This window comes from Leopardus geoffroyi, chromosome C3 (genome assembly GCF_018350155.1).
Source record: "Leopardus geoffroyi isolate Oge1 chromosome C3, O.geoffroyi_Oge1_pat1.0, whole genome shotgun sequence".
NCBI classification, from domain to species: domain Eukaryota; kingdom Metazoa; phylum Chordata; class Mammalia; order Carnivora; family Felidae; genus Leopardus; species Leopardus geoffroyi.
Window position 1 is genome coordinate 54648133 of NC_059338.1, and position 25468 is coordinate 54673600.

The following is a 25468-nucleotide window of genomic DNA, read 5'->3' on the forward strand; positions in this document are numbered from 1 at the left end:
CTGTATGATGCTTTTCAGTGGCTTCCCATAGTACTGACCAGAAACTCCACAGCCCCCAGCCCAGTTCAGAGAGCCCTACCTGATTCGGGCTCAGTCTACATCTCCAGCAGCTCTCCTGCCACGCTCCGCCTCACAGGCCATCGCTCCTTCTGTGCAACACGCCGAACTCGCTCCTGCTTGGAGGTCGGCGCCTGCCTGGGGGCTTTCAACACGGAGGGATGAAAGAGCCACCCTCAGTGACAAGTTTGGAAATGTATGTGGGACACATCCGGCTGCCTCAAAGGATTTCAGCCCGAGAGGACTTCGAAGTCAAATTAAACCGAAGAATAGAAAAACACGGAATCTCAAGCATGAGCCCTCAGGAGGCGGCTAAGACCACGCGAGACTGAGGTTCGTAGATGCGTGATTTATGGGAGACTGACGCTTACCTCTTGACCAATGAGCATCCGCCAAGAATCTCTCCCCATCCTTAAGCCAATGAACGTACTGCTTGGACTCTGACTGGACTTCCCGCTCTTTGCACTCTGCCCCATAAATGCAGCCTGACTCAAACTCTGAAAGGACCGCTTGGAGCTTGGTTCCGCACACCTTTGACAGTAGCCATTGCTCTGCAGCTCTGCAATCAACTGTATTTCTGCAGACTTGAATTTGTGTGAGTTTACCTGTTCAGTTGGGTTGACAGTTGTCTCAGTAATGAGGGAACTTAACGGCCCTTAAGCACTTAAAACTGCTATGCATATTGCTATGTGCATTACAGTCCTGCACAATAATGCATTGTGCATTGTTTTGTCCAAAATAACATGAACAGGCTGTCATCGCTGCCCGAGACCTTCTTAGCCTAATCTTTGTATTCCTGGCTCTTGTCATTTCATATATATATATATATATATATATATATATATATATATATATATGTATTTTTTTTTTTTTTAGGTAATCTGTATGCCCAAGGTGGAGCTCAAACTCACCACAGAGATCGAGAGTCACTTTAAATGGCACCTCTTGTGTCTCTTGTCATATTAAATGGCACCCCCTGAGAGAGACCTTCCCTCTAATGTAGTTATCTAGTCTCTATCTCAATACCTTATTTTAATTCCCTACATTGTGTTTATCAAGTGATAATTTGTGTATTTTTTTGCTTGTTTTTTTTTTTTTTTTTTTTTTAATTTTCTCCACTACCACCACCATCCCTGCCCCTAACTAGGACATAAGTTTAAAGGAACAGGGAACTTACCTGTCTTGTACACCACTGTATCCCCTAAACAAAGCATGGCACCTAGTGGGTACTTAGTAAATGTTTGTAGAGGGGTGCCTGGGTGGCTCAGTTGGTTGAGCAGTAGACTCCTGATTTTGGCGCAGATCATGATCCCAGGGTCCTGAGATCCAGCCCCCAGTAGGGCTCCACACTGAGTGTGGAGCCTGCATGAGATTCTCTTTCTCTCTCTGCCTCTGCCCCTCTTGCCTGCTCATGTGCTCTCTCTCTTTCTCGATAAGATAATAAAAATTTGTAGAATGAATGAAGAATATTGACATTATCAGTTCTGTCAGAACAGAATTCTCCACCTGCCGAAAAAAAGGCATACAGTTCGTGATAGTTGCCTATTATTTTTTTAAACATTGCTATATAAGCATATATATTTATAGAAAATTAAAAACACAAATGGGAGTAAGACAAGTTATTGTTATAGAATTAATCATCATAAATTGTGAGGTGTCTAATATCCATCTCAAGCTTTTATCAGGAAAAAAAAGAATAACAGTACTGGGCAACTGGGTGGCTCAGTCGGTTAAGCACCCAACTGTTGGTTTCAACTCAAAGTCGTGATCTCAGGGTTCATGAGTTCTAGCCCTGCATCAGGCTTCATGCTGACAGTGGGGAGTCTGCTTTTGATCCTCTCTCTTTGTCTTTGCCCCATTCCTGGTCTCTCTCTCTCTCTCTCTCAAAATATAAATAAATAAACTTTTAAAAAAAAGAATAACAGTACTGAATTCATGATCTTGGTACCTATTCATGAAAGATAGTCACTTTTTCCTATGAAATAAAAATGCATTGATTCAATTACAGAGTCTAAAAAAAAAAAAAGAATATTGACATTATAATGGGGGAGTATGAACCTGATTTAGGTAAGTTTCCTTGGTTCAGAAAAAGCCTGGTATTGAATTCTGTTTCTGCTACCCTGTGACCTGGGGAAAGTTACTTAACTTCTCTGAACCTAAATCAGTTTTTTCACTTACCAAATGGAGTTAGTAACACTTGACTTACAGAGTTCTGAAGATTAGTAAAAATAAATCTAAGATGCTTTGCATAATCCTTACAAAAAGGGAGTCAATAAATTGCAACTATTATTGTTATTTATTGACTTCATTGGCTTGGCTTAGGGCAGGAATAAGTCCTGTAATAAATGCCCCGTTATTTTTAAATAAGTTGATATTCTTACCCATTTTGTAAGCCATAAAGTATGGCAATGTGAGCTTGGAGGTAGGGCAGAAAAAAACATACCCCAAGTTCACCTTCCTTTAAAATGTGGATCCAGGGGCGCCTGGGTGGCGCAGTCGGTTAAGCGTCCGACTTCAGCCAGGTCACGATCTCGCGGTCCGTGAGTTCGAGCCCCGTGTCAGGCTCTGGGCTGATGGCTCAGAGCCTGGAGCCTGTTTCCGATTCTGTGTCTCCCTCTCTCTCTGACCCTCCCCCGTTCATGCTCTGTCTCTCTCTGTCCCAAAAATAAATAAACGTTGAAAAAAAAAATTTAAAAAAATAAAATAAAAAAATAAAAAATAAAATGTGGATCCAGCCACCTCCTCTACTGACTGCACCCCCACTCCCTTCCCAGAGCAGAGAAGTCTTTTCACATTCTTCTGGAAAGTTAGAAAGAGCCAATTTGCTATACCGGTCAACACGATCAAGTAACCCAAGAACAGAGTGCTAAAGTTCCCTGCATTGCAGTCTTTTCTTTGCCACCTTCCCAGAACTCTGCAGCAGCCTCCAGACTTTCTTAGAGACCAGAACACAACCCACCCAAACGATACAAAGAGGATGCTGAGGTTTGAAATATCTTCCCTTGCAGCTCACACCTTAGAGTTCTGTTTAACACTTCTGTGTCTCTTGCTCATTACTGAGTCAAAGCTGTTTTTTCTTCTCAATGAAGACACAGTGAGGAGAATAGAACACATTTCATGTTACTGGAACCTCCAATTTCTTCAGTCTACAATCTTTAATCTCTGTTATGAAGCTCTAGAATCGTAGTTCATTTATTTAAGGCCAGAGACCTTTGTAGCTTCCTGAATCTTCCACCTGCCTTCTCTTCCAATCAGGAACAAGCTCTAGAACCTTCCCTTCCAGAAAATATGCACCAAGTTCCCTTCCACAGACTGGAAGTGGTGCGGGTGTGGTGTTAGGGTTGTGTGTGTGAGAAAACTAAGACCTAAACCAAGTGTAACTAAAAGATCCTTACCCAGAGAAGTATTCGAGATAATGCCCATCTGACTCTCCAGTCTCCTTTGCAAAGGTGCTTATCTAGTATATGGTGCCTTACATGTGTGGACACTTTCAGAGTTCGATAACATCAAGGGTGCCTCTTACTAACTCACACTCTTTGAAGTGGTTTACCCACAGAAAGCCAAGGCTATGACATGAGAACCAAGAAGTTCTATCCCTTCTGTAATGAGCAGCTGGAGGAGGGGGGATTCCCTAAGCAGCTCATATCTCCCAAGACAAGCCCAGGTTAAGCTGGGGGTTTTAACTATATATAAGGACAACAAAGAACATAAAGTATTCTCTCTCCCCAGGCAAATGTTTAAACAGTACCCTATTTAATTATATGTCATGATTTAAAACATAGGCACCAAAATAGCATCACACAAGGCTGTAAATATAATGAGCACAGAAGGTATTCAATATATTTAGTTAACATTTCTAGAGAAGCTGACACATGCCAACTGCTTTCATGTGTATTACGTTATATGTTTAAAAAAAATAAAAGCAAAAGTCATGTGAGAAAAGTTTTAAAGGCTATGAAATGTAAGATATTATACTTTTATTTTTATACCTCAGAATCTTTATCTATCTGTTCTTTCTAACTAGTGTTTTTATGTTTGATGGCATTCATACATAATATGATAGGATTATGGGTGATTGATTTTGTACAAACTAAAACAGCAAGTAAGAATTTTTTTTTTTAACAGTGACTTTATCAGGGGATGGCTGACTGGCTCAGTCAGCACAGCATGCGACTCTGATCTCAGGGTCATGAATTCAAGCCCTACATTGAGCATGGAGCCTACTTTAAAAACAAAACAAAACAAAAGGTAAAGAGTTTATCAGGAGAGTTGCTGAGGAATATAACAACTCCACTGACCTATTTTCAGAAGTACCATTCCTCACAAAGTGGCTTCATTCCATTTAGCATTAACAATATTCCTATAAAATCATAAGAATAGGAATTGGTGTCCTCATTTTAAGAGGACACAACTGAATCTCAAGATATTCCCTGTCACTTACTCAAGGTCACACACATAGCTAGTTGAGTAGCAGAGGCTGGACTCAAACCCAGGCCTTCTGACTCCAAGTTCAATCTCTTTCCTTCTCACTTTGTTAAAACTGAGGCCACTGATGGCAGATGAGCAATAAGGGTGATTCAGATAAAAGACAGTAGAGAGAAGAAATGAAAGAAAAAGAATCTAAGAACAATTTCAACTATGACCTCTTTAGGGTTGTGGTATCAAAGATGTTTTATATTATATTATATTTATTATATTATGCAGAATGTGGGCATTAACCAAAGTGAGATTTAAACTAAAATGCAAAGTGATAAGGAGTCACTGAAAATTAATGAGACTCATCTTGGGTGCCATGATCAGTGCTAAGAAATCTCTCTGCATGTGGAAAGAACATAAGATGTAAGGTTTTAGATAACTGGGATTTAGTCTTAGCTCCACCACTAATTGGTCATGTCACCTTAAGCAAGGCTTATAACTTTTCAGTGTCTCAGTTGTTCTTGTGTATAAAATGAAGACAACTATCTACCTTCTGAAGTTGTAATGAAAACGAAACAAGATAAGGTACATGAGAAACTTTATAAGTTATAAAATACTATAGGAATATTAAGCAGGAAAGAACTGTGACCAATGTGGGGAACTTACAATGCAAAGGATTTCAATTAAATCTGAAAAAGAACTTTCTAAAATGTAGTATAGTCCAGTGCAGTTATAGGCTCCCTTACATTTCAGCAAGCCCCTTACCAGGAAGTTTTCAAATTAAGGATGTGTTAGAAATGTGTTCCACCTGTTGGAAATGTGGCTATGAAAGCTTCTGCCTTGAAAGAGCAGTTGCTTTATATTATTCGTAAAAGACTTTTTATAATGTGGGCTGCCCAAGACAATGCCTCCCTGAAATTCTCAGAAAACTTGGAGAGAAGATTTGACTTCCCACAGAATGTGATATTGACTTCATGTTATTCAATTGAGATGTAGAAGAAAAGATGATCCCATAGAGCTGAAGGAGCTTCCAAGTGGGATAGAAGAGATATCTGCCTTGTGTTTCTCTCTGAAGATGAACAGTTGGAAGGAGGAAGTTTTGGCAACAGTGAGAAAGTCATCACTGAGGCGATGCTTTCCTATCTTCTGGGTGAGCTGTAAGGAGCAGAATACCCACTTAGACGTCTGTATTTCCAAAACTGGTTGGCCCTTAGGTGAATCCCAAAGGCTCCTGGCTACCATCAATAGTGTAAATATTTCTGGGGGTGCTTAGGTGGCTCAGTCAGTTAAGTGGCCAGCTCTTTTTTTATTATTATTTTAATGTTTATTTATTTATTTTGAGAGAGAGAGAGAGAGAGAGAGCACTTGTGAGCAGGGGAGGGGCAAAGAGAGAGGGAAAGAGAGAATCCCAAACAGGTTTCAAGCCCAATATGGGGCTTGAACTCACAAACCACAAGATCATGACCTGAGCCAGAATCAAGAGTCAGATGCTTAACCAACTGAGCCACCCAGGCGCCCCAAGAGTCTGACTCCTGATTTCAGCTCAGGTCATGATCCCAGGGTCCTGGAATCCAGCCTTGTGTTGGGCTCTGTGCTGACAGCGTGGAGCCTGCTTGGGATTCTCTCTCTCTCTTTCTCTCTCTCTCTCTCTCTCTGTCCCTCCCCTGCTCGTGCACTCTCTCTCTCTCAAAATAAATAAATAAATAAAACTTTTTAAAAATTAAAAAATATATTTCTGTGTAAGGTTCATTTCTCAGTCTGAAGACCCTAAGGAATGGGGTTCTAATTCTACTTTCCTAGGGTCACCTCATTCTGTCTGGACGACTCAAAACCCTGGCAAAGGGGAAAACAAAACAAAATAAAACAGAAAACCAGAAAGTAAAAAATTTAGCTCTACTAATACCAGAACTAAAATAGACCCCTTAGTAAAATGTAATTTAACATACAACTGGCACACTTTCAGATAAGGACCTGCACATATCTGTGGCTTAACCCTACGGAAATCTTACAGTCTGGCTCGAAGGAGTCAGGCTTCTCTCTCTAGTGCTCTTCTTCCAATGATCTATCAGTTCAAATGAGCCACACTAAAAATGATGGTCCCTGGTAGAGCTGTTTTCCTACTAAGCTGTGGTAAGTCAAAACCTACTTCAGAGAATACAAGGTCACCACTCTGGGGGGCTAAGGAAAAACACGGGTTTTGTGTGGTTTTGATTGTTTGAAAAGAAAGAAAACCTCAAACTACTGAACCAGAAGTAATCTTCATCTTCTCCTTTTTTTTTTTTTAAGTGTTCTACTTTGAGTCTATCATTTCACAAAGCAACAATGGCAGATCCCATTTTAGTGAGCTAATCAAAACAAATATATATATATATATATATATATATATATATATATATATAGGCATTCTTATGTTCCTACAGAGGTAAAGAAAAATAACTCAAGATTCCTGAAGGAACTGTTAGCATCTCTTTCCTGGAACAAGTACTTAAACCATGGTAAGTTATGGCTTTATCTTCAGAAAATCCCAAAGGCATCCTAATAGAGCTTAGACTTGGAGGGATAAAAGTGCCAGTAATACCACTACTAGCTGATGGCTTTATGTTTTCTCAGGATGCCCCAGTGCCATTCCTACTTCCTTTTTGCTCTGGTACCATTATTTAGAAGGGTCCATTGATTTCAAAAAAAAAAAAAAAAAAAAAAAAGGTCCAGTAAACTTACCATTACGCTTAGAACTGGTGTACTTGATGTTTGGAACCAAAAGAGGAGAAAAGGGATAAGGAGGGTTTCATCATGAGGGCTAGGAATACAAACAAGCAGCCAAAAGAAGGGTGAATAAATACCTCCCTGACTTTCTCCATGACATACTGGTCAGGAAGCAGATGAATCAACAGAAGAGTTTTAAGGAGAGCAGGTGACACACTTCAGCATGCATCTTTGGTTTTGTTCATTAATTAATTCAACAAATATTTATTGAATATCTTCTAAGGGACAAGTTCAGCTCTAGTTACCCAGCAGTTTTCCCTCAACAGTCTCCTGAATAACTCCTGGTAATGCCACACACCAAATAGGTTTTTCTCATTTTCCAGTGCTAAGAATTAGGATGCACTATTTCTTCCATCTGTAGCCTCAAATTCCCATTAGATAACCTACTCAAAGCTGGATAAACATTCACATACATTCATGAGACAATACTATGACTAGTAGTGAATATATTCATTAGGCTGAGAAACATACAAATATACCCCAAACTGAGAAATATTTGCTTTATAATTAAGGTTATTCAGTCAACAGCTATCTATTGAGCTCTTAATATATGCCAGGCACTGGGTTTGGTGATGAGGTTACAGTGGTAAACAAAGCAGAAAAGGTCTTGCTTTTGGAACTTTTATTCTACTGGAAAAAACAGATATTTTGAAAGTTGTCAAATAAAGAACATAGCCACAAGTTATGCTAGTTACTAAGAAGGAACTAGAGAGCAATAAAATAATGAGAAAAAGAGGAGGCTCTAGAAATGGTCTGAGGAGGTGACATTTAAACTAAGGCCTGAACGATAAGAAGTCAGTCACATGAAGAGCCTGAAGAAGGCCATTCCTGGCTAAGGAAATGGAGCCCATGTATGTGGAGACAACCTTCTCAGATGTTTGTCTCTACCGGGAAAATGAGAAATGCAGCCATCACTGGAGAAGAGGAAAGGTAAAGAAAGGTTTGGGATCTTTTTAGTTTGGGTTGGGCTGTCTTTTATTGAAAAAGGATACTTGAACATATGTACATGCTGAGGGAAACCATTTCATAGACAGTGATGGTTTGAGAATCCAGAAGAAAGAACAATTTTAAAGAGGCAAAGTAGGGGAGAGGAAAAGGGTCTAGTGCACAAATGAAAAGATGGCCCTCTTCCTCCACTATAAGGATAAAAGAAAGAGATCATGCAGATGCGGGTGATTTGTGTTCTGGTGGTATAAGTGAGGTTCCGTGGTGGGAGAAGGTGATATGGCAGGTTTGCAAGAGGAAAAGATAAGACATAATTGTTTCAAACAGTGGAAAAATGTGCTTGGCAGGGAACAGAAGAAAAAGTTCTAGGTAGGATTAAATGATCTGTGACCACTAATACAAAGCAGTGTTCTCAATCAAGTAGAGCTGATTATGTCTTCCCACCCCCAGCTTGGGAACATTTGGCATTGTCTGGACATATTCTTGTTATCACACATGGAGGAGGGAGCAATGCTACTAGCATCTAGTGGATAGAGGGCATGGATACTGCTAAACATACTACAGTGCACAGGAAAACCCCCACAACAAAGAATTATCCAGCTCAGTATGTCAATAGAACCAAGGTTGGGAAACCCAGATATAAAGTGATGTCATACTTACATATAGACCATCTCTGGGAAGCTACAGAAGGAGACAGTGATACACTCTGTGGGCAGAAATGGGACCATGGGGCACAATGAGGGATAAGAGGGAAAAGAGGGTTTACTTCCATTCCTATACCCTTGTGTGCCTTTTATTTAACATTTGTATTATATCCATGTATTGCTTATTCATATCAATCAAATGATAGAAATAAATCAGTGATGAAGAGTAATCTATTTAAGTAGACGATAGATAAAAAATAAACCAATCTGTCTGTTTGGGTAATTTTTCTCCAGCAATGTTCAGCTTTTAGGATGCCAGCTTAAAGAAAATGGGATTTTTGCAAGGAGAATACAGTGAAGGAAGCAGAATATTCTGGAGTTGAAAATTTTTCCAAGATAATGATTGTCCTGATAAGGGTAGAATCTAAGCTTATCAGAGAGAGGAGTAAAGATAAAGAAGGAGCTGATGGATATGTAAGGAATTATAGTTTATTGGAAGTCTCAATATGGTAAAAATATACATATTTTAGGAGAGAAAACGTTGAAGCAATTGAGCTGTAATAATAAGAGGTGATATTGTGAAAATAAGAAATCAAATTGTAAAGGAAATACCATAATTTTTTTTATTTTTAAAAGTTTTTTTTTTAATGTGTATTTATTTTTCAGACAGAGAGAAACAGAGCATGAACGGGGGGAGGGTCAGAGAGAGGGAGACACAGAATCTGAAACAGGCTCAAGGCTCTGAGCGGTCAGCACAGAGCCTGACGCGGGGCTCGAACTTGTGACCACAAGATCATGACCTGAGCCGAAGTCGCATGCCTAACCAACTGAGCCACCCAGGCGCTCCAAGAAATACCATAATTTTTTACAACAACAAAGTCTAAGGAGAAGCCATGGTAGTGAATAGTTGAAAAGAAAATAGGAAAAAGTCATTGTGAGTGAAGAACAGAACAGTGTAAGAGACCAGGGGTTTGGATGGATCCCTCAGGTCAATGGCTTCTTCTGGAGCATGAAGTGCCTCTCACAGAATGACTTATTAATAAAGATAGATGCCATTGTTTAGACAGATGCCATGTATCAATACTTTGTGTACATATCAGCCATTTTTGTCCAAGAGAGGTCAAGTGACTCGCCTAGTGATTACACAGTTAGTAAGTAGAGGAACAAAGATTCAAGTTCAGGTTTTTCAGTCCAAAGTCTTGCCCCTTCCACTCTGGTATGGCTCTGCCCCCTGGGGGGTGGGGGGAAATTGTCATCAAATCTATTGCAAGTTGGATGAGCTTAATACTGGCAATAGCATAGGTAATGAAAACTTTGGATAATGGGAAAGAGGCTGAGGGAGAGGGATGTCTGGCAATGACAGGTTTGCTCCACAGTTCTTCTCACCCCAGTGAGTTCTTCTTAACTTGGCCTTAAGTCAAAATAAGTAAGGAAGCCATGGAGGAGAGAAATAATAAGGAAAAAATCCAAATCTTAGTGATTTCCAAAAAGCACATTCATAATGTTTATCTGTATTCTAAAATATAATTTTTATTACATGTATTCTTTTCATTAAAATACACAAAATGTATATAAATACTGATTATATTATAGGAAAACAGCATCAACAGCTGACAATCAAAGAGTCTTGAGGACTATTTTGAGGACAGCTGAGTTCGTTGCCAACAAGTACTCACAATCTACCACTGAATGCGACCCATGTTTTCCTAACATGTCCTTCCCAATCTCCACATTGTCCCTACTTAGGTAACTCTTCTAGTCATATGCATGTGAACATGTACACATGCATGCACGCACACACGCATGCACACATGTGTGCACACATACACACCTCTACAATTGCACTGAAAATGTACATGCTGTGTAGGGAATGGACCAACTTCCCAAAAGATCCCCCTTTCTACTCTGTTAGCATCACCTGGTAGCTCAGGCTATGCATTTAGAAATAAAGATGCTGCCGGGGCGCCTGGGTGGCTCAGTCAGTTAAGCGTCCGACTTCAGCTCAGGTCACGATGTCGCGGTCCATGAGTTCGAGCCCCGCGTCGGGCTCTGGGCTGATGGCTCAGGGCCTGGAGCCTGCTTTCAATTCTGTGTCTCCCTCTCTCTCTGCCCCTCCCCCGTTCATGCTCTGTCTCTCTCTGTCTCAAAAATAAATAAACGTTACAAAAAATTTGAAAAAAAAAAAGAAATAAAGATGCTGCCGATGGGACACTGGCCTTTTCGTCTCTTTAGCTTATCATGCAAGCCTAGTCTTCTTTTTCCATCCCTTAAACACTCATGTCACATCCATATATCTGAAAGGCAGCCTCCCCTGAGGTAGACAGTAAACTCACCCCAAGAGGTGAGTTAATTGTCCTTTCCAATGGGCCAAAATGCTTTTGGCCACTTAAGATGAGTGTAGAACACCTTGGTAGCTGCTTCTCCCTGCCTCTGCATCTTCACATGGCAGCGAGAGTCTCACGTTCTTCAGTCATATTCCCCCTCCTGTCTGGCACATGGACCAGACAGATGGACATCTACAGTGAGATGAGGAACTGTAGACCTGCTGGACCCTGTAGTCTCAAGGTCTACTTGGCTCATGTCTTCTCACTTGACCTCAAGTGGGCTTAAGAAGACTCTCATTCAAGATCATATTCTCAGTGCCTGTAACAAGGAACCATATGAAGAGAATCCCAAAGTGCTTTTCTTAGAGCTTATATAAGCCAAAAAATGTCTTAGATTCCTCAAAACTGACCAGAGATAATTCAGATACATTGACATATAAATGGTCAGCACTGGTGAGATTGAATACTGCCCCCAGGTAGCTGCTGCGGGCCCACATCTGGCCAGTAGTGCAGTAGTTCATCATCTTCCCTTCCATCAGCACCAGGTCCTGGGGATACTTAGAGTTCCTCATATAGACCTTGTGGTTCAGGGGTTGGTTGTTGCAGGACTGACCCCTGAAGTTCACTTTGGAATATACAAAGTACATCCCAGTGTCATTGATCACTAGGCCACCCTTCTTATACTTCACCCCAGAGACAAGGGCAATTCCATATGTGTCTTCCCATTCCAAAGGGATGGATCTTGAGTTGGGCTTGCCTGAAATCAAATCAGAGAGGAGCGTTCAGCCAGGAATGCGCATGTATCCAACAAAAGAAGCTTCCAAGGCAAAAACTGTGGGCCTTTCCTTGAGCAGATGACCAAAGTGACATAGCCCATATAGAACAGGCCAATGGGTCAGACTTGATCCATTACTGAATTCCTTCAACACCTCTATCAAATTGCCTACCTCAGTTTATCATCTATACTACTGGGACAATAATATATATGCTAGTGAATTACAATGGGGCATTATTGAGATTATTTTAGCTCTCTGGAACAAAGATTCTATAGTCGTCAGAACTAACACCAAAACTTCTAGGCTTCGAGGTCCCCCCAGTGAGGAGGAAAGCCAAACCCAAGGAACTCTGAAATTCTAAAGTTGGGAAGAATCTTTAGGGATCACCAGGTCCAATTCCTTGCCTACACTAAGGAGTCCTCCGTCCCCTACTTTGGGCTAAAATTCCCTTCCTTTTTTGTCCCCACAGCTGTATATACATACCTTCACCAGAGAACACTCCCCAGTACTTAAATTACTGCTTATGTACCTGTCTTTCTCTATTAGACCTTAAGTTCCTTGAAGGCAGGAACCATGTGTTATTCATCTACATGTCCCCAAGACTTGGCACACAACATGTGTTCAATAAATATCTGTTGCTCCAAACTGGATCATTCTACAGCCTCTGCCTAAATAATTCTAGGGGCAGTGGCACATCAGTTTCTGTGATACTTTTGCACTTTCAGATGTTAATGGACTATACCCTGGAAATGCCCATACCATACTGTTATCAAATCACTTCACTCCATTATGTGACCACATGCAGGAAGTCCCGCAGTGCCAGGACTGGGCCTTTCTCTTCATTCCCAGTTCTACTCTTGCAGAAAGCAGGGTGAGGCTCTTCCAGAAAACCAGAAAAGCACTTACTCCCCACCTTCCCAGATCTCACCTCTTATGCCCATGCCCCAAATCTCATACAGTTCTTTGGAATTATTGAAGAGTGGGCTCCTGGTGGAGCTCCATTTCTCTAGTTCAGAATATGGCCTAGACCGCGGTAGGGGTTCAGTCTGCATGTGAGGTTGACTTGACTAGAAACATAGGACCATTCTTGGGTGCCAAATACTGTCACCAGAAAGTAACAATTCCCTCAGAGCACAGTACCCAACCAGCTATGCAGCTTTTTGTCAAAGGCTTTCCCAAACCCCATGTACCTTCCAGATACAGACCTGTTAAATGGGCCACTTTTCTCAGCTCCCTTTTTTCAGAGGGTGGATTGAGTTGACCTGTATCATAGAGAGATGAAAAACACATGTAAAAATGAGACACCAACCATTCTTTTGTTGGGACTCTGAACAGGTCATTTAAATAAAAGTGATTTTTTTAAAAACATAAATGACAACAGTCTGACATATATTAATCATGCAAATCCAAACCATAGAACTCACAGGAACCTGTATTTCAGAAACAAAGGGGTCAAAAATAAACCAAATTGAAATAGACATGTGCATAGTTATAATGTCACAATAAAACAATAAAAAGGTTGATTTATAAAGAGCTATCAGATCAGTTACTGCATTTGAACTTGCCACAACCCTTTGAAGTAGAAGTTATTGTTCCACCTTATAGATGGCTAAATGAGCTTAGAACTTGGGTGGCACTGACCCAGCTACTCAATATCAGAGAAGGATAGACACTCAGGTTCCTGACTCCAAATTAGGATTTTTCTACTCTGGTTCTGCTGTCTGTAGCACTCCTCAGGACAGAGGCCAAAGAAGACTGTGATTTCACCTCCTGGCCATTAGGTCTCCCCCCAGGTGGCATTTGACAGTCTGCCCAAATTAATCATCCTCAGATCTCAAATGCCTTGAATAGCTCCTCATTGAATATATAATTGTGTAAAAGTTTCCCCAGCCACACGATCTCTGCCTGTCTGACCAGCCTCATCTCCTCTACTTGCTCACATTGGCCAAGGCTGCACAACACGAGTTCTGATATAACCTGAACACACCCAGCTTCCAGCCCCTGTGCCTTTGCTCATGCTGTTCCGTCTGCCCAAAACGCCCTCCAAACAGATCCTTCTGGCAAATTCCTATCAACCCTCTAAATACCACCTACAACACCTCTTTCTTTGGGAAACTGTCCCAGGCCTTTTTAATCAAATATTTCTCCCTCCTTTGAAACCTAGAATCACTCTGTCTTTACCTCTCTTGTCAGTTCTGACTCCCCGTTTCTGAGGTGCCTGTGTAACTTGTCTTATTCCCCTCAAACAAAGGGCAAATTTCTTACTGTATATTTAATCTACCAGAGTACTTAGCTCATTTTCTGACACAGGGCATATGGCCAGTAAATATTTGTTAAATTTAATTGTAGGAGTTAAAATAGACAATAGTTCCCAAAGTAGACATTGTTTCTCTGACTTCAGGTATTTTAATCAAACTAAGCTACCACTTAGCTAATGAGTTCAGCTAAGGCATTCAAGAAAGATTCATAGAAAGGCACTCATCCACATCAAGTTCCTTGTGATTAGCCTGTAAGACTCACATATGGCATGAGAATGCCCCAGTCAACTCAGAATGTTACCTGACTAATCATTACCTCTCTAGCCTCCCAAGACCACCCACAATGAATGAGGTGTTAGTGAACAGGAAAGGCAAAACTGAGTCTCCTCTACATTCCTATACCACAAACCATCTGTGCAACTCGTCTGACATTCAGCCAAGTGCTGACAGGAAATGGAACAGAGAACCACATGTTGCGTATCTTTATATCCCTCACAGAGCCTTGTACAGTGTTATTCTCATAAAGGGTACTCAATAAAAGTATCTTCTGGATAAATATTGAAATAAACTGGAAATATGTCCTACGCTTCAGTGATGAATGTATCCTGCCCCCAGGATCTTTGCACATGCCATTCTCACTGCTGGAATGTTTTCCCCTATCCTCCCATTGCACCTGACACACCTGCACACTCATACACACACATGCACACACACACACACACACACACACACACACAATACCTCCTTAGAGGGGACTTTCCAGACCACTCTATCTTATGTCGCACTTAGTACAATTTGAAATTATGCCGTGGCTTGCTTGCTTTTGTTTATCCTTTCCAACATGCTAAAAGCTCTGTGCAGGCAGGACCCTTGTCTCTCTTGTTCTCAATCATCACCCAACACCCAGCACCCAACCTGGCACATAAGAAGCACTCCAAGAACATTTGTGAATGAATAAAAGACTTAATGAGTTAACTGTGGGAAAATGGAAAGTGAAAAAGGAGCAAATAAGAATGTTTAAATAACTAGTCCTTCTAGTTCTTTACTAAGAATAAAAAATATGCATATGTACTTATACAGCCAATATTAACCTAAGCATGCTGTTTTATAACTTGTTTTTTTGTCTAACATAGAATGCACAATCTCCATGACATTAAATGTCCTTCTTATATATGGATTTTAGTTGCTACGTATTAGGACCTCTGAATACACCATAATGTATTTAATCTCCTGTTAAGAGGCATTTAAGTTTCTTCTGACTTGTTTATTATAAATAGCCTAATAAGGAAGTGATGAACATCCTTATCTATGAGATTTTAGGTATTATCTCTGATTATTTTATCAAGATAAATTCTTAGTGATGAGGTTGCATGGCAAATGAACACTTTTAAATTTTTGGTACATTTTTCCAACTGCTCTTCAGATAAGGTATAGCAATTTACCTGTTCCCTGGCTGTCAACTAATGTTTAAGCAAACTTTCGCTCACATTTTGCCAATCTGTTTTTTTTTTTTTTATCTTTACTATTTGGATGGATGAAAATGGGTATCCTCTTGTTTTAATTTGCATCTCTTTTCTTATTAATAAAGTTGCTGATTTGATTTCCATGGGATAATTCACCAATCTCTGGCCCATCTGGGTTGATGTAAGGAAGATACTTGTTTACTGGAAAAGGTAGACCTGACTCATCTGTTCACTTAACTTTTAGTTACTAAAATGATCCCAGAGAGTGGGTGAAAGATGAGTAATTAGGGACCTGTTTCACCAGCCACATTCCACTGATTTTCAAAGCTATTTTATTTTAGAAATCCTCCCAAGGTTTCATTTTTCTAACAAATATTTCTACTCTGCTTGAATACACCTGGACTTTCTAACACTTAGGGACTTGGACCTAGAACTAGAGACCAGAGCATCCAAAGGATGGCTCCTAAAGAGCCTACATTCTGGAGCAGTAGGATGACTTGGGTCACCTATGATAGACACATAAGAAAATTTGGAAACAGCCTCCCCTCATTGGATGGCCAGTGCTGTCTTCTGTTTGCTTCCCAATTTCTAAGGATGAGATTTACCTATTGTCTTTGCAGACACATCTTGCTTCTCATCTTTATTTCTCATTCCATGGCCGTCATAGACAGATGGAAGTTTCCCTATTTCATAAGGCACCAGTCTATATACTGAAAGCCCTGTAGTTGACAAAGCATCAGGAGCCTGTGTTCCTTTCCTTCAACCCCAGTTCTACGCCTGTGGTTCTGAGAAGTGAGATGACTGGACTAGATTTGCTCCAAGCTCCCTTCCAACTCTTACCAAATCCAAAGTTCAGTGAACTTTGGTTTAATAAACCAGAGCATCCTAAATCTACCTGTCCGTAGTTTCCAAACTATATCCCAAAACTTCACAAGGTCAGTGTTCAACATTTTCATCTTCTTCCTTGCTCTGAATCTCACATAAAGGACTTTCCTTTATTATTGAAGGTAGCTCATGATTGCCTTTGTGGGGGAAGCTGGACTAGCCTTTGAAAAATGCCTAAAGTCTTTCCCCAAGTTTGCCAGTGAATGCAAAAGATCAACCCCAATGTGGATAATTAATTGCCTACTTTTTAAAAAACTTAAGGGCGCCTGGGTAGCTCAGTTGGTTGAGCATCTGGCTCTTCATGTTGGCTCAGGTCATGATCCCAGGGTCATGAGACCAAGCCCTAAGTCGGGCTCCATGCTGAGCGTGGAACCTGCTTAGGATTCTCTCTCTCTCCCTCTGCCCCTTTCCCCTGCTCACACTCTCTCTCTAAAAACTAAAATAAAAATAAAAATAAAAGCTTAATTATATAATATATCCTATAAAATATATATCCTATATATATCCTATAAAATATATCCCCAAAATTTTTTTAAATAAAGCTTGACTCTTGAGTAAACTCTTAGAGAATTTAAAGAGGAGAAGACTTTTCCCAGAAACATCTGTCTGTTCCCCCACCCTGCCCCCTCTCCCTAGGAGTTATAGCCATTGCCCTGTTCATGGAAAGCAGGAGCCCTGAGGAAGGGGACAGGCCTGGAGCCAGCTGCTTAGGGGACAAAAGTTGTATGTGTGTCTCTTTCCAAAGCCAAATGGAAATTATTTTGAATTGTGTGCAATATTCAGTTATATTGGTTTTGAATGATTAAATTCACTTCATGTTTAGGGCAGCTCAAGGAACCAAAATGACTAGAGATTCAGAATTAGCCAGGATTCCTTTTGTAGTATACAATTATCCAAGAATGAGATGGAATTCAAGGCATTCCACCAACGTGGTTCAGCAGTGAGGGCTGTCTTTAGAAACTCAACATACATGCATGAAAGAACTCACCTATTTGCTTCTCCAAAGATGATGCTACATGCTTTTGGCTGGTGGACTGGCAAAAGAGAGAGAGAAAAAAGATATATAATAAATATGAAGTTCTTTATGCTTAAGGAGGCAAAATTGTCAAATAAACCAAATAAACCTGAGAAGGGAATCTAAATACCTCAGAACCTTTCCTAACTCAGACTTTGGCCATGCAATTGTGTCTTACCATGCCTCCATTTGTGTGTATGTGTGTGATTTGAAATAGTTCTAATATTTTTAGGTATTTTCAAGGAAATTTAGTTTGGTCATTTAAATGAATTCACTTCTAAGCAAGACCTCAAAGTTCCTTTTCTTTTTTGAATCACTAAGCTCTAGGGAGGGAGGGGTTCAGCAGACTGACTTGCCCACTGAGAAAGAAAGAACCAGAACTGCCAGTCCTATTTTGGCCCTGATCCTTTCCAATATAGAAAGTATTCCTTTCACTCGTTGGAGCCTCCATTTCTCTGCCTACAGAATAGAATCACTGGAATGATCCATTTCTTTTTTTTTTTTTTTAAGTTTATTTATTTTGAGAGAAAGAGAGAGAAAGAGCATGCACAAGCAGGGGAGGGGCAGAGAGGAGAGACAGAATCCCAAGCAGGCTCTGCACTTTCAACACAGAACCTGACATGGGGCTTGAACTCACGAACTGTGACATCCTGACCTGAGCTGAAATCAAGTTGGACAGTTAACTGACTGAGCCACCGAGGCGCCCCTAGAATGATCCATTTCTAAAACAAAAAAAAAAGGATTAAAAATTACTTCGCGGGGCACCTAGGTGTCTCACTAGGTCAAGCGCCTTCCTCTTGGTTTTTGGCTCAGGTCGTGATCTCAGCGTTCATGAGTTCAAGCCCTGGATTGGGCTCTGTGCTGACAGCACAGGGTCTGCTTGGGATTCTCTCTCTGCCCCTCCCCTGCTCATACTTTCTCTCTCTCTCTCTCTCTCTCTCTCAAAATAAATAAATAAATATACTTAAAAAAATTTTTTTAAATACTTTGCAAGTGAGACCATGATCCCTGTGGGCCCCGGTAGTCCCCCCAACTCCTGCCCCATGGCTTCAGGGCACAGTCATCCACACAGCAGCTTACCTCTCTGAGTTCAGCCAGCTCCTTCTGGAGGTGGAAGAGCTGAAACATCCCCAGCCCCAGTCCAACCAGGGCCACCAGAACCATGAAAAACATCACAAGAAGACACAGCCCTGTGTTGTGGTCCCTCCTCGTCTTCAGAGGTGGCAATGGCAGTGGGGGCAGTGGTGGTGGCGGTGGCGGTGGTGGTAGTGTTGGTGGTGGCGGCGGTGGTGGCCTCCTTTGTCCAGGCCTTCCTGACACAGAGGATGGACAAGGGAGGACCGACCCTGGAGGGCCCCAGGGAGAACTGGCCCTGCTGTCCACCCAGTAGATTTGGGGGTATGGGTAATTCAGGGGCTGCTGCATGGCAGCCTGTTCCTCGGGCTGGCCCCCAGTGAAGATGTCAAGACCAGGACCGCTGTTTCTGACTGCTCCAGGGAAGAAAAGCCAGCTCTGTCTTTATAGAGTTTCCATAGGCAAGGGAAACACCTCTCTCGTTCTCTCTTTCCTTCTGTCTTTCTGCTTCTCAAAGAGACACCCACTCACTTTGCATCTGAAGCTGAGAAGCCTCAAACCGGCTCAGAGCAAACCCCGGGAAGTTTCCGCCCACAATTTTCTGGTGAAAGCCTGCAAGGCCCCAGCGGCTGCTGCTGTGTTCCCTGAGATGCCTGTAGAAGAGCCTTGTCTTCCTTGGGCCCTGCGAGAGCAGGTGGTACTGGGTGTAGCCCCGTGGGCTTTGTCCACTGCCCAGCGCCAGGGAGAGTAGCCAGTGGGGTCTGTCCAGGCCCCCAAGGGCAAGACTGTGGAGCCTCAGCCAGAGGAATTGCTTGCACATCTTACCTTTCACATGAGGGACTCACTCCCTTGCTGCTGTCCTTTCCCCACACCCAAGTACTCACACTGCAAAGCACTGTAACTCATGGGGTAAAAGTCTGCCCCACCCCCTCCCTAGCGATTAGACCCCAGGTGGCAACCCCGTGGCTGATATGCCTTTTGGACCCCATTGACCTGCTTTGTTCATGCCTCAAAATGTTTTTTTGTTTCTTTTCACTGTTGTCCCCTTTTAAAACCTGGGATATTCCAGGGACACCTGTGTGGCTCATTTGACTGAGCAACCCACCTCGGCTCGGGTCATGATCTCCAGGCCCATGGATTTGAGCCCTGCGTCAGGCTTTGTGCGGTCAGTGCAAAGCCCGCTTCGGTTCCTATCTCCCTCTCTCTCTGCCCCTCCCCAGCTTGTGCTTTCTCTCTGTCTCAAAAATAAAAACATCAAAAAATATGAAATAAAATTGGATATTCCACATTAAAAATCTACATTTTTTTATTATTATGTTTTGAAACATTACAATACTGGCGTCCAGACCTGCACCGCTGCGGTACTCTCAGAACAGACAGAGCTGCTCTAGGCTGGCCAGCTGCTCCCCTCCCCACCATGCTTCACACCGCCCTCACCCTGTGAAATGGCCTTCCTGGCCCCTGCATGCATGTGTTTGCAGCCTGTGTTATGGTTGTCAAATGTAGTACTTGGTGCCCTGATAAATTTGAATTTCACATAAATAAATAATTTTTAGGATCAGTATGTCCATATATAATGTGGGCTACACACAAAAAAATTATTTGCTGTTTATCTGACATTAAAATTTAACCAATTGTCCTGTTTGTTTTTTTACTAAAGATGGGAACTCTACCTGGACTGACATCACCCTTTTCTCTGGCTTCAAATACTATTTATTATTTTTTAATATATATTTTAAAGTTTATTCATTTAGTTTTGAGAGAGAGAAAGAGAGAGAGAGCAGGGGAGGGGCAGAGAGAGAGGAAGAGAGAGAATCCCAAGCAGGCCTTGCACTGTCAGCACAGAGCCCAATGCAGGGCTTGAACTCATAAACCGTGAGATCATGACCTGAGCCAAAATCAAGAGTCAGATGCTTAACCAACTGAGCCACTCAGACACCCCTTCAAAGACTCTTGAAATGCCAGTAACTCCCAAGTGCTTGGCTCCAGTCACAATCATGTTCCCATATAACCCATAAAAACCTCTCACAAAACCTATTTTCCATTTTACCAGAAGGCTCCACGTTTCAGATCTCATTAGCATTTATATCATGCTTTGACATTGCTGTGGCTACTATTCTGACTCTCCACCTGTGCCAAACCAATACCAAACTTATTTCCCGGCCACATTCTGCCCACCCACCTGGGTTCCCATACTACCTGTTTCACTTGAAACTTGTTTCAACTTGTTTCACTTGAAGTTGTCTTTCTGGTGACAACTTCAACTCCTCTCTCTTTCTCTTCTGCAACATTTAAGCCAGGACTATTGATTTTCCCCCCAACCTGCTTCTCACATCGGCACACCCTGTCCTGTATTCTTCCTGTCATTGCCTTAGGTCACACTCTTATTATCTCTCACCTGCAATAGTGCAAGGGCACCCTGACTGCTCTCCCTCCCACCAGCTGTCCCAAGCACATATCACCCTGCAAACTGAGGCAAGAATCATGCTTGTGAAAACAAACTCAATTATCTCACTTTCTTGCTTAAAACCTTCTGTTGGAAGGTTTGATACCGGAAGTCGTCCAGATTCCCTAGTGTGACACATGCATGCACTCTTTCCAGTTAGACTCCAACAGCTGGCACTGCCTCTTCCCCAAACACTTCTGCCCACATCCCACTCTCTGCCCATGAGACAGTGTGACAGGTAAGAGCAGAACTGACCGCACAAGGTTCTCACTATCTTTCAGAGGTGGGTAGGGTTAATGTGCTTTCAAACTCACATATGGCTTTATTCATAATCATTAAAAATGGCAAGTTTAAAGTTCATAATCATCAAAATATATCATTTTAAGAACTCCACCATACATACAACAAAAAGCCCAACAAACAAAAATGTTGAAAGTATCCTGAAATAACTCAAACAAAAAAATTGTAGAGTCATATTTTAAACTGTAAAAATTTTACTAAAAATGGCAAAGATTCAAATAAGTGAAAAAACACACTTATTTTTCTGTCCTCTGGGGAGGACAGAAAGTGTTGCATGATGCTTAGAGCTTTGTAGTTCTGCCTGGATTCAAATTCCAGCTCTTCCACTTATTAGCTGTGTGAACTGGACAGGTCACTGTCCCTCCTCTGTGCCACAATTTTCTCATCATAAAAATAGGCATGGTCAGCAAGCTGGTGCAGCCACTCTGGAAAACAGTATGGAGGTTCCTCAAAACATTAAAAATAGAACTACCCTACAACCCAGCATGGCACTACTAGGCATTTATCCAAGGGATACAGGTGTGCTGTTTCGAAGAGACACATGCACCCCCATGTTTATAGCAGCACTATTGACAATAGCCAAAGTATGGAAAGAGCCCAAATGTCCATCAATGGATGAATGGATAAAGAAGATGTGGTGTATATATATATATGTATATATATATATATATATATATATATATATATATATATATATATATATAAAGGAGTATTACTCAGCAATCAAAAAGAATGAAATCTTGCCACTTGCAACTACGTGGATGGAATTGGAGGGTATTATGCTAAGTGAAATTAGTCAGAGAAAGACAAATATCATATAACTTCACTCATATGAAGACTTTAAGAGACAAAAGAGATGAACATAAGGGAAGGGAATCAAAAATAATATAACAACAGGGAGGAGGACAAAACATAAGAGACTCATAAATACGGAGAACAAACAGAGGGTTACTAGAGGGGGTTTGGGGGGGAGATGGGCTAAATGGGTAAGGGACATTAAGGAATCTACTCCTGAAATCATTGTTGCACTATATGCTAACTAATTTGGATGTAAATTTAAAAAAAAGTAAAATTTAAAAAAAAGGGGCATGATCAGGTGTGCCCGGGTGGCTCAGTCAGTTAAGCATCCAACTCTTGGTTTTGGCTCAGGTCATGATCTCACAGTTCAGGAGATTGAGCGCTGAGTTGGACACCATGCTGACAGCCTATTTGGGATTCTCTCTTTCCCTCTCTCTCTTTCTGCCCCTCCCCCACTCACGCTGTCTGTCTTTCTCAAATAAACACTGAAAAAATTGGGCATGATCACAACAGTACTCATTTCATAGGGCATTGTGGGCACTAAATGCGCCAAGGCATTTGATACGCTTAAAATAGTCCCTAGCAGCAAAGTAAGCTCTTATCAAATATTATTGTTGTAAATGTAAGAAATCTTCCCACATGTAATTCATCTGTAGACTTAAGAAACTGATGGTCTTCCACTAAAGATAAAAGAAGGTGGAGACAGGTTGCAGGGAAAAGCACAAGTCGATGCCCAACAATCACTATCTGGAGATTCTACCGGCGGACTGACTGATGGACTGATGGAACCCTCTGTTTCAGACTAAGATCCCCCTTGCTCTTCTCTCTCAAACTCCCACAGAAACTTCTAGCATTCTTCTATCAGAATTATGCTATACTTTCACATCTCCCTCTGCCCTGCTTCTTGATTCATTCTGTAATAGGAGGAGGAATAAAAATCATAATATCTGCCCCCGACCCACCCAATGACCCCTAATCCTGGGAGAACCTGAACAGAAATAGAGGCCGAGAGCAGCCTTTAAACACCACTATTGCTCTTTGATAATGCCACCAAACATCGTATGTCCGCAAAATCATGGAGAAATAAAAACCCTAAAAAACAAGAATAGGGACTCATCATAGGGAGTACTACTAGAACCTTGCTAATTAGCAGAAACAATCTTTTCAAACCAAATTGCTGGGGGGGGGGGGGGACATACATATTTGCCTTTGAAAGATGCACTGAGGGCGCCTGGGTGGCTCAGTGTGTTAAGCATCCGACTTCAGCTCAAGCCATGATCTCACGGTTCATGAGTTTGAGCCTCCAGTCGGTTTCTGTGCTGACAGCTAGGAGCCTGGAGCCTGCTTGCGTCTCCTCTCTCTGCCCCTCCCCCGCTTGTGCACGTGCGTGCTCTCTCACGCGCTCTCTCCCTCTCTCAAAAATAAACACTAAAAGTAAATTAAATAAATAAATAAAAAGGAAGGAAGGAAGGAAGAAAGAAAGAAAAGCACTGGAGGGATGCCTGGCTGGCTGAGTCGTTACAGCATGCAGCTCTTGATCTCAAGGTTTGTGAGTTTGAGCCCCATGTCGGGTGTAGAGATTACTAAAAATAAATAAACTTAAAAAACAAAAGATGCACTGAATAAATAAATCAAAGGGCCAGCAGGCTGGCAGCTCCCATGTGTGGGAAACTGAGGAACTTTCTCATCCTCACCTTATCCCTCCTACTTCCTCTGGCAGCATTTCTGATTCTGGAACCAGGGTTCCTTGAGGATGGACAGGGGAGAAAGATTCAGAACTGGGATTTCTTTCAGAAAAAGGTAAGATTGCCAGTCGTAGAGATTTAATGGGATGTGGGTGAAACTTGAGAGCAAGTTTAAGTGCAGAATCAAATCAGAGAACACTCCTTGTACAAGTTGTTAGAATTTTATAGGCATCTTACCTCATTAGATGAAATTCAAATTATTGTTAATGATGGTCCCTCTAGCGTTGTAATTCTCTTCAGAAATTGTCCTGACTCTTTAGTAAAAGAATTCCAATGATCGTTCCCCAGTGTGGCATGTTAGCTACATGGAGGTTAAGAGGACAGAACAGGAAGCAGAAGGGACCCTTCTTTCTGGCCTTCCAGTGTTTAAGCCAGAGAGCTGACTCAGTGGACTGTGGCCTGAAGCTCTAGACGTGACTCAGCAGTAGCCCAGAGAGCTCCATGGTGGACAGCAGCTAACTCTTCCCTGGGGACAGGGAAAAGACTAAAAAGACAGGGATAACTGAGTACTAACAAATTACATGTGGTACACGGTCTATCCTGTTCACTATCACTGGGTGAAAACTCAAGAAACATATGTTCGCTGAGCTAATAAATACAGAAGAGTCTGAAGTCAGAAACAGGACTCCTGTGGGAATTAAGATTCTTCTGGAACCTCACTCAGTGATGCTGTGTGTTCCTTCTCCTGATGATACTCTTCAGGTGTGGTTGGCCTGCTGTTGACATGGGGGAGCACGGCAACATTGTCCTTTCCCCTCCTTTCTCTGAGGCCAGGCATGTCACTCCTTCAGTTGCCATTGATGGAAATGTAATTCAGATTGTGTCCGTCTGTTTTTAAAATAACACTTCAGGGGGTGCCTGGGTGGCTCAGTCGTCAAACATGGGACTTCAGTTCCAGTCTTGATCTCATGGTTCGCAGGTTCGAGCACCACATCAGGCTCTCTGCTGTCAGCACAGAGCTCGCTTTGGATCCTCTGTTCTCTCTCTCTGCCCCTCCCCACTTGTGCTTTCTCTCTGTCTCAAAAATAAATAAATATTTATAAATAAATAATAATAAATAAATAAATAAATAAATAAATAAATAAATAAAATAAGACTGAGCCTGGATGGCTCAGTCTGTTGGGCAGTCGACTCTTGGCTTCAGTTCAGGTCATGATCTCAAGGTCGTGGAATTGAGCCCCGAGTGGGACTCCCTGCTGAGTGTGGAGCCTACTTGGGATTCTCTCTGCCCCTCCCCTGTGCTCTCTTACTCTTTTGCAAGATAAATAAACATAAAAAATAATAAAAAATAATAGTAAAATAACACTTCAGTGGCTTCCCATTGCCGTTAGAATAAAGTCCGGTACCTTTAGATTGACTTCCAAGCCCCTCGTTATCTGGGCTCTTCCTTCCTCTGCAACTCTCTACTCTCTTCCTCTCATGACACACTGTGGCCACACAGGCCTTTCAGTTCATTAAAAGTTCTTGCCCACCTCAGGGCCTTTGCCTGAGATGCTGCCATTGGCTGGAATGTTCTTGACCCCACCTCTGCCCTACTTTATTTATTTATTTATTTATTT

General features: G+C 41.7%; 1 protein-coding gene and 1 long non-coding RNA gene across 2 annotated transcripts; one reads left to right on the plus strand and one right to left on the minus strand.

Moving 5' to 3' along the window:
- The first annotated feature begins 492 nt into the window (after positions 1 to 492).
- LOC123585094 lies at positions 493 to 24458 on the plus strand. The gene is made up of 3 exons (XR_006705898.1): positions 493 to 652; positions 6894 to 6968; positions 23885 to 24458. It is a non-coding gene; the product is annotated as an uncharacterized LOC123585094 (long non-coding RNA).
- FASLG (Fas ligand) lies at positions 10929 to 19749 on the minus strand. The gene is made up of 4 exons (XM_045452894.1): positions 18627 to 19749; positions 17520 to 17565; positions 13131 to 13187; positions 10929 to 11906 (listed from the first exon to the last, which is right to left on the minus strand). Exons 1-4 carry the CDS (start codon positions 18969 to 18971, stop codon positions 11512 to 11514), a joined length of 843 nt encoding a protein of 280 aa, XP_045308850.1. The 5' UTR covers positions 18972 to 19749; the 3' UTR covers positions 10929 to 11511.
- Positions 24459 to 25468: the final 1010 nt, after the last annotated feature.

Coding starts and splice junctions, on each gene's coding strand:
- FASLG (XM_045452894.1), bottom strand. CDS start 18,971: ATGCAGCAGCCCCTGAATTACCCATACCCCCAAATCTACTGGGTGGAC. Junction 17,566..18,626: donor AGCTGGCTGAACTCAGAGAG/GTAAGCTGCTGT, acceptor CTCTTTTGCCAG/TCCACCAGCCAAAAGCATGT. Junction 11,907..13,130: donor AAAAGTGGCCCATTTAACAG/GTCTGTATCTGG, acceptor ATTTGATTTCAG/GCAAGCCCAACTCAAGATCC.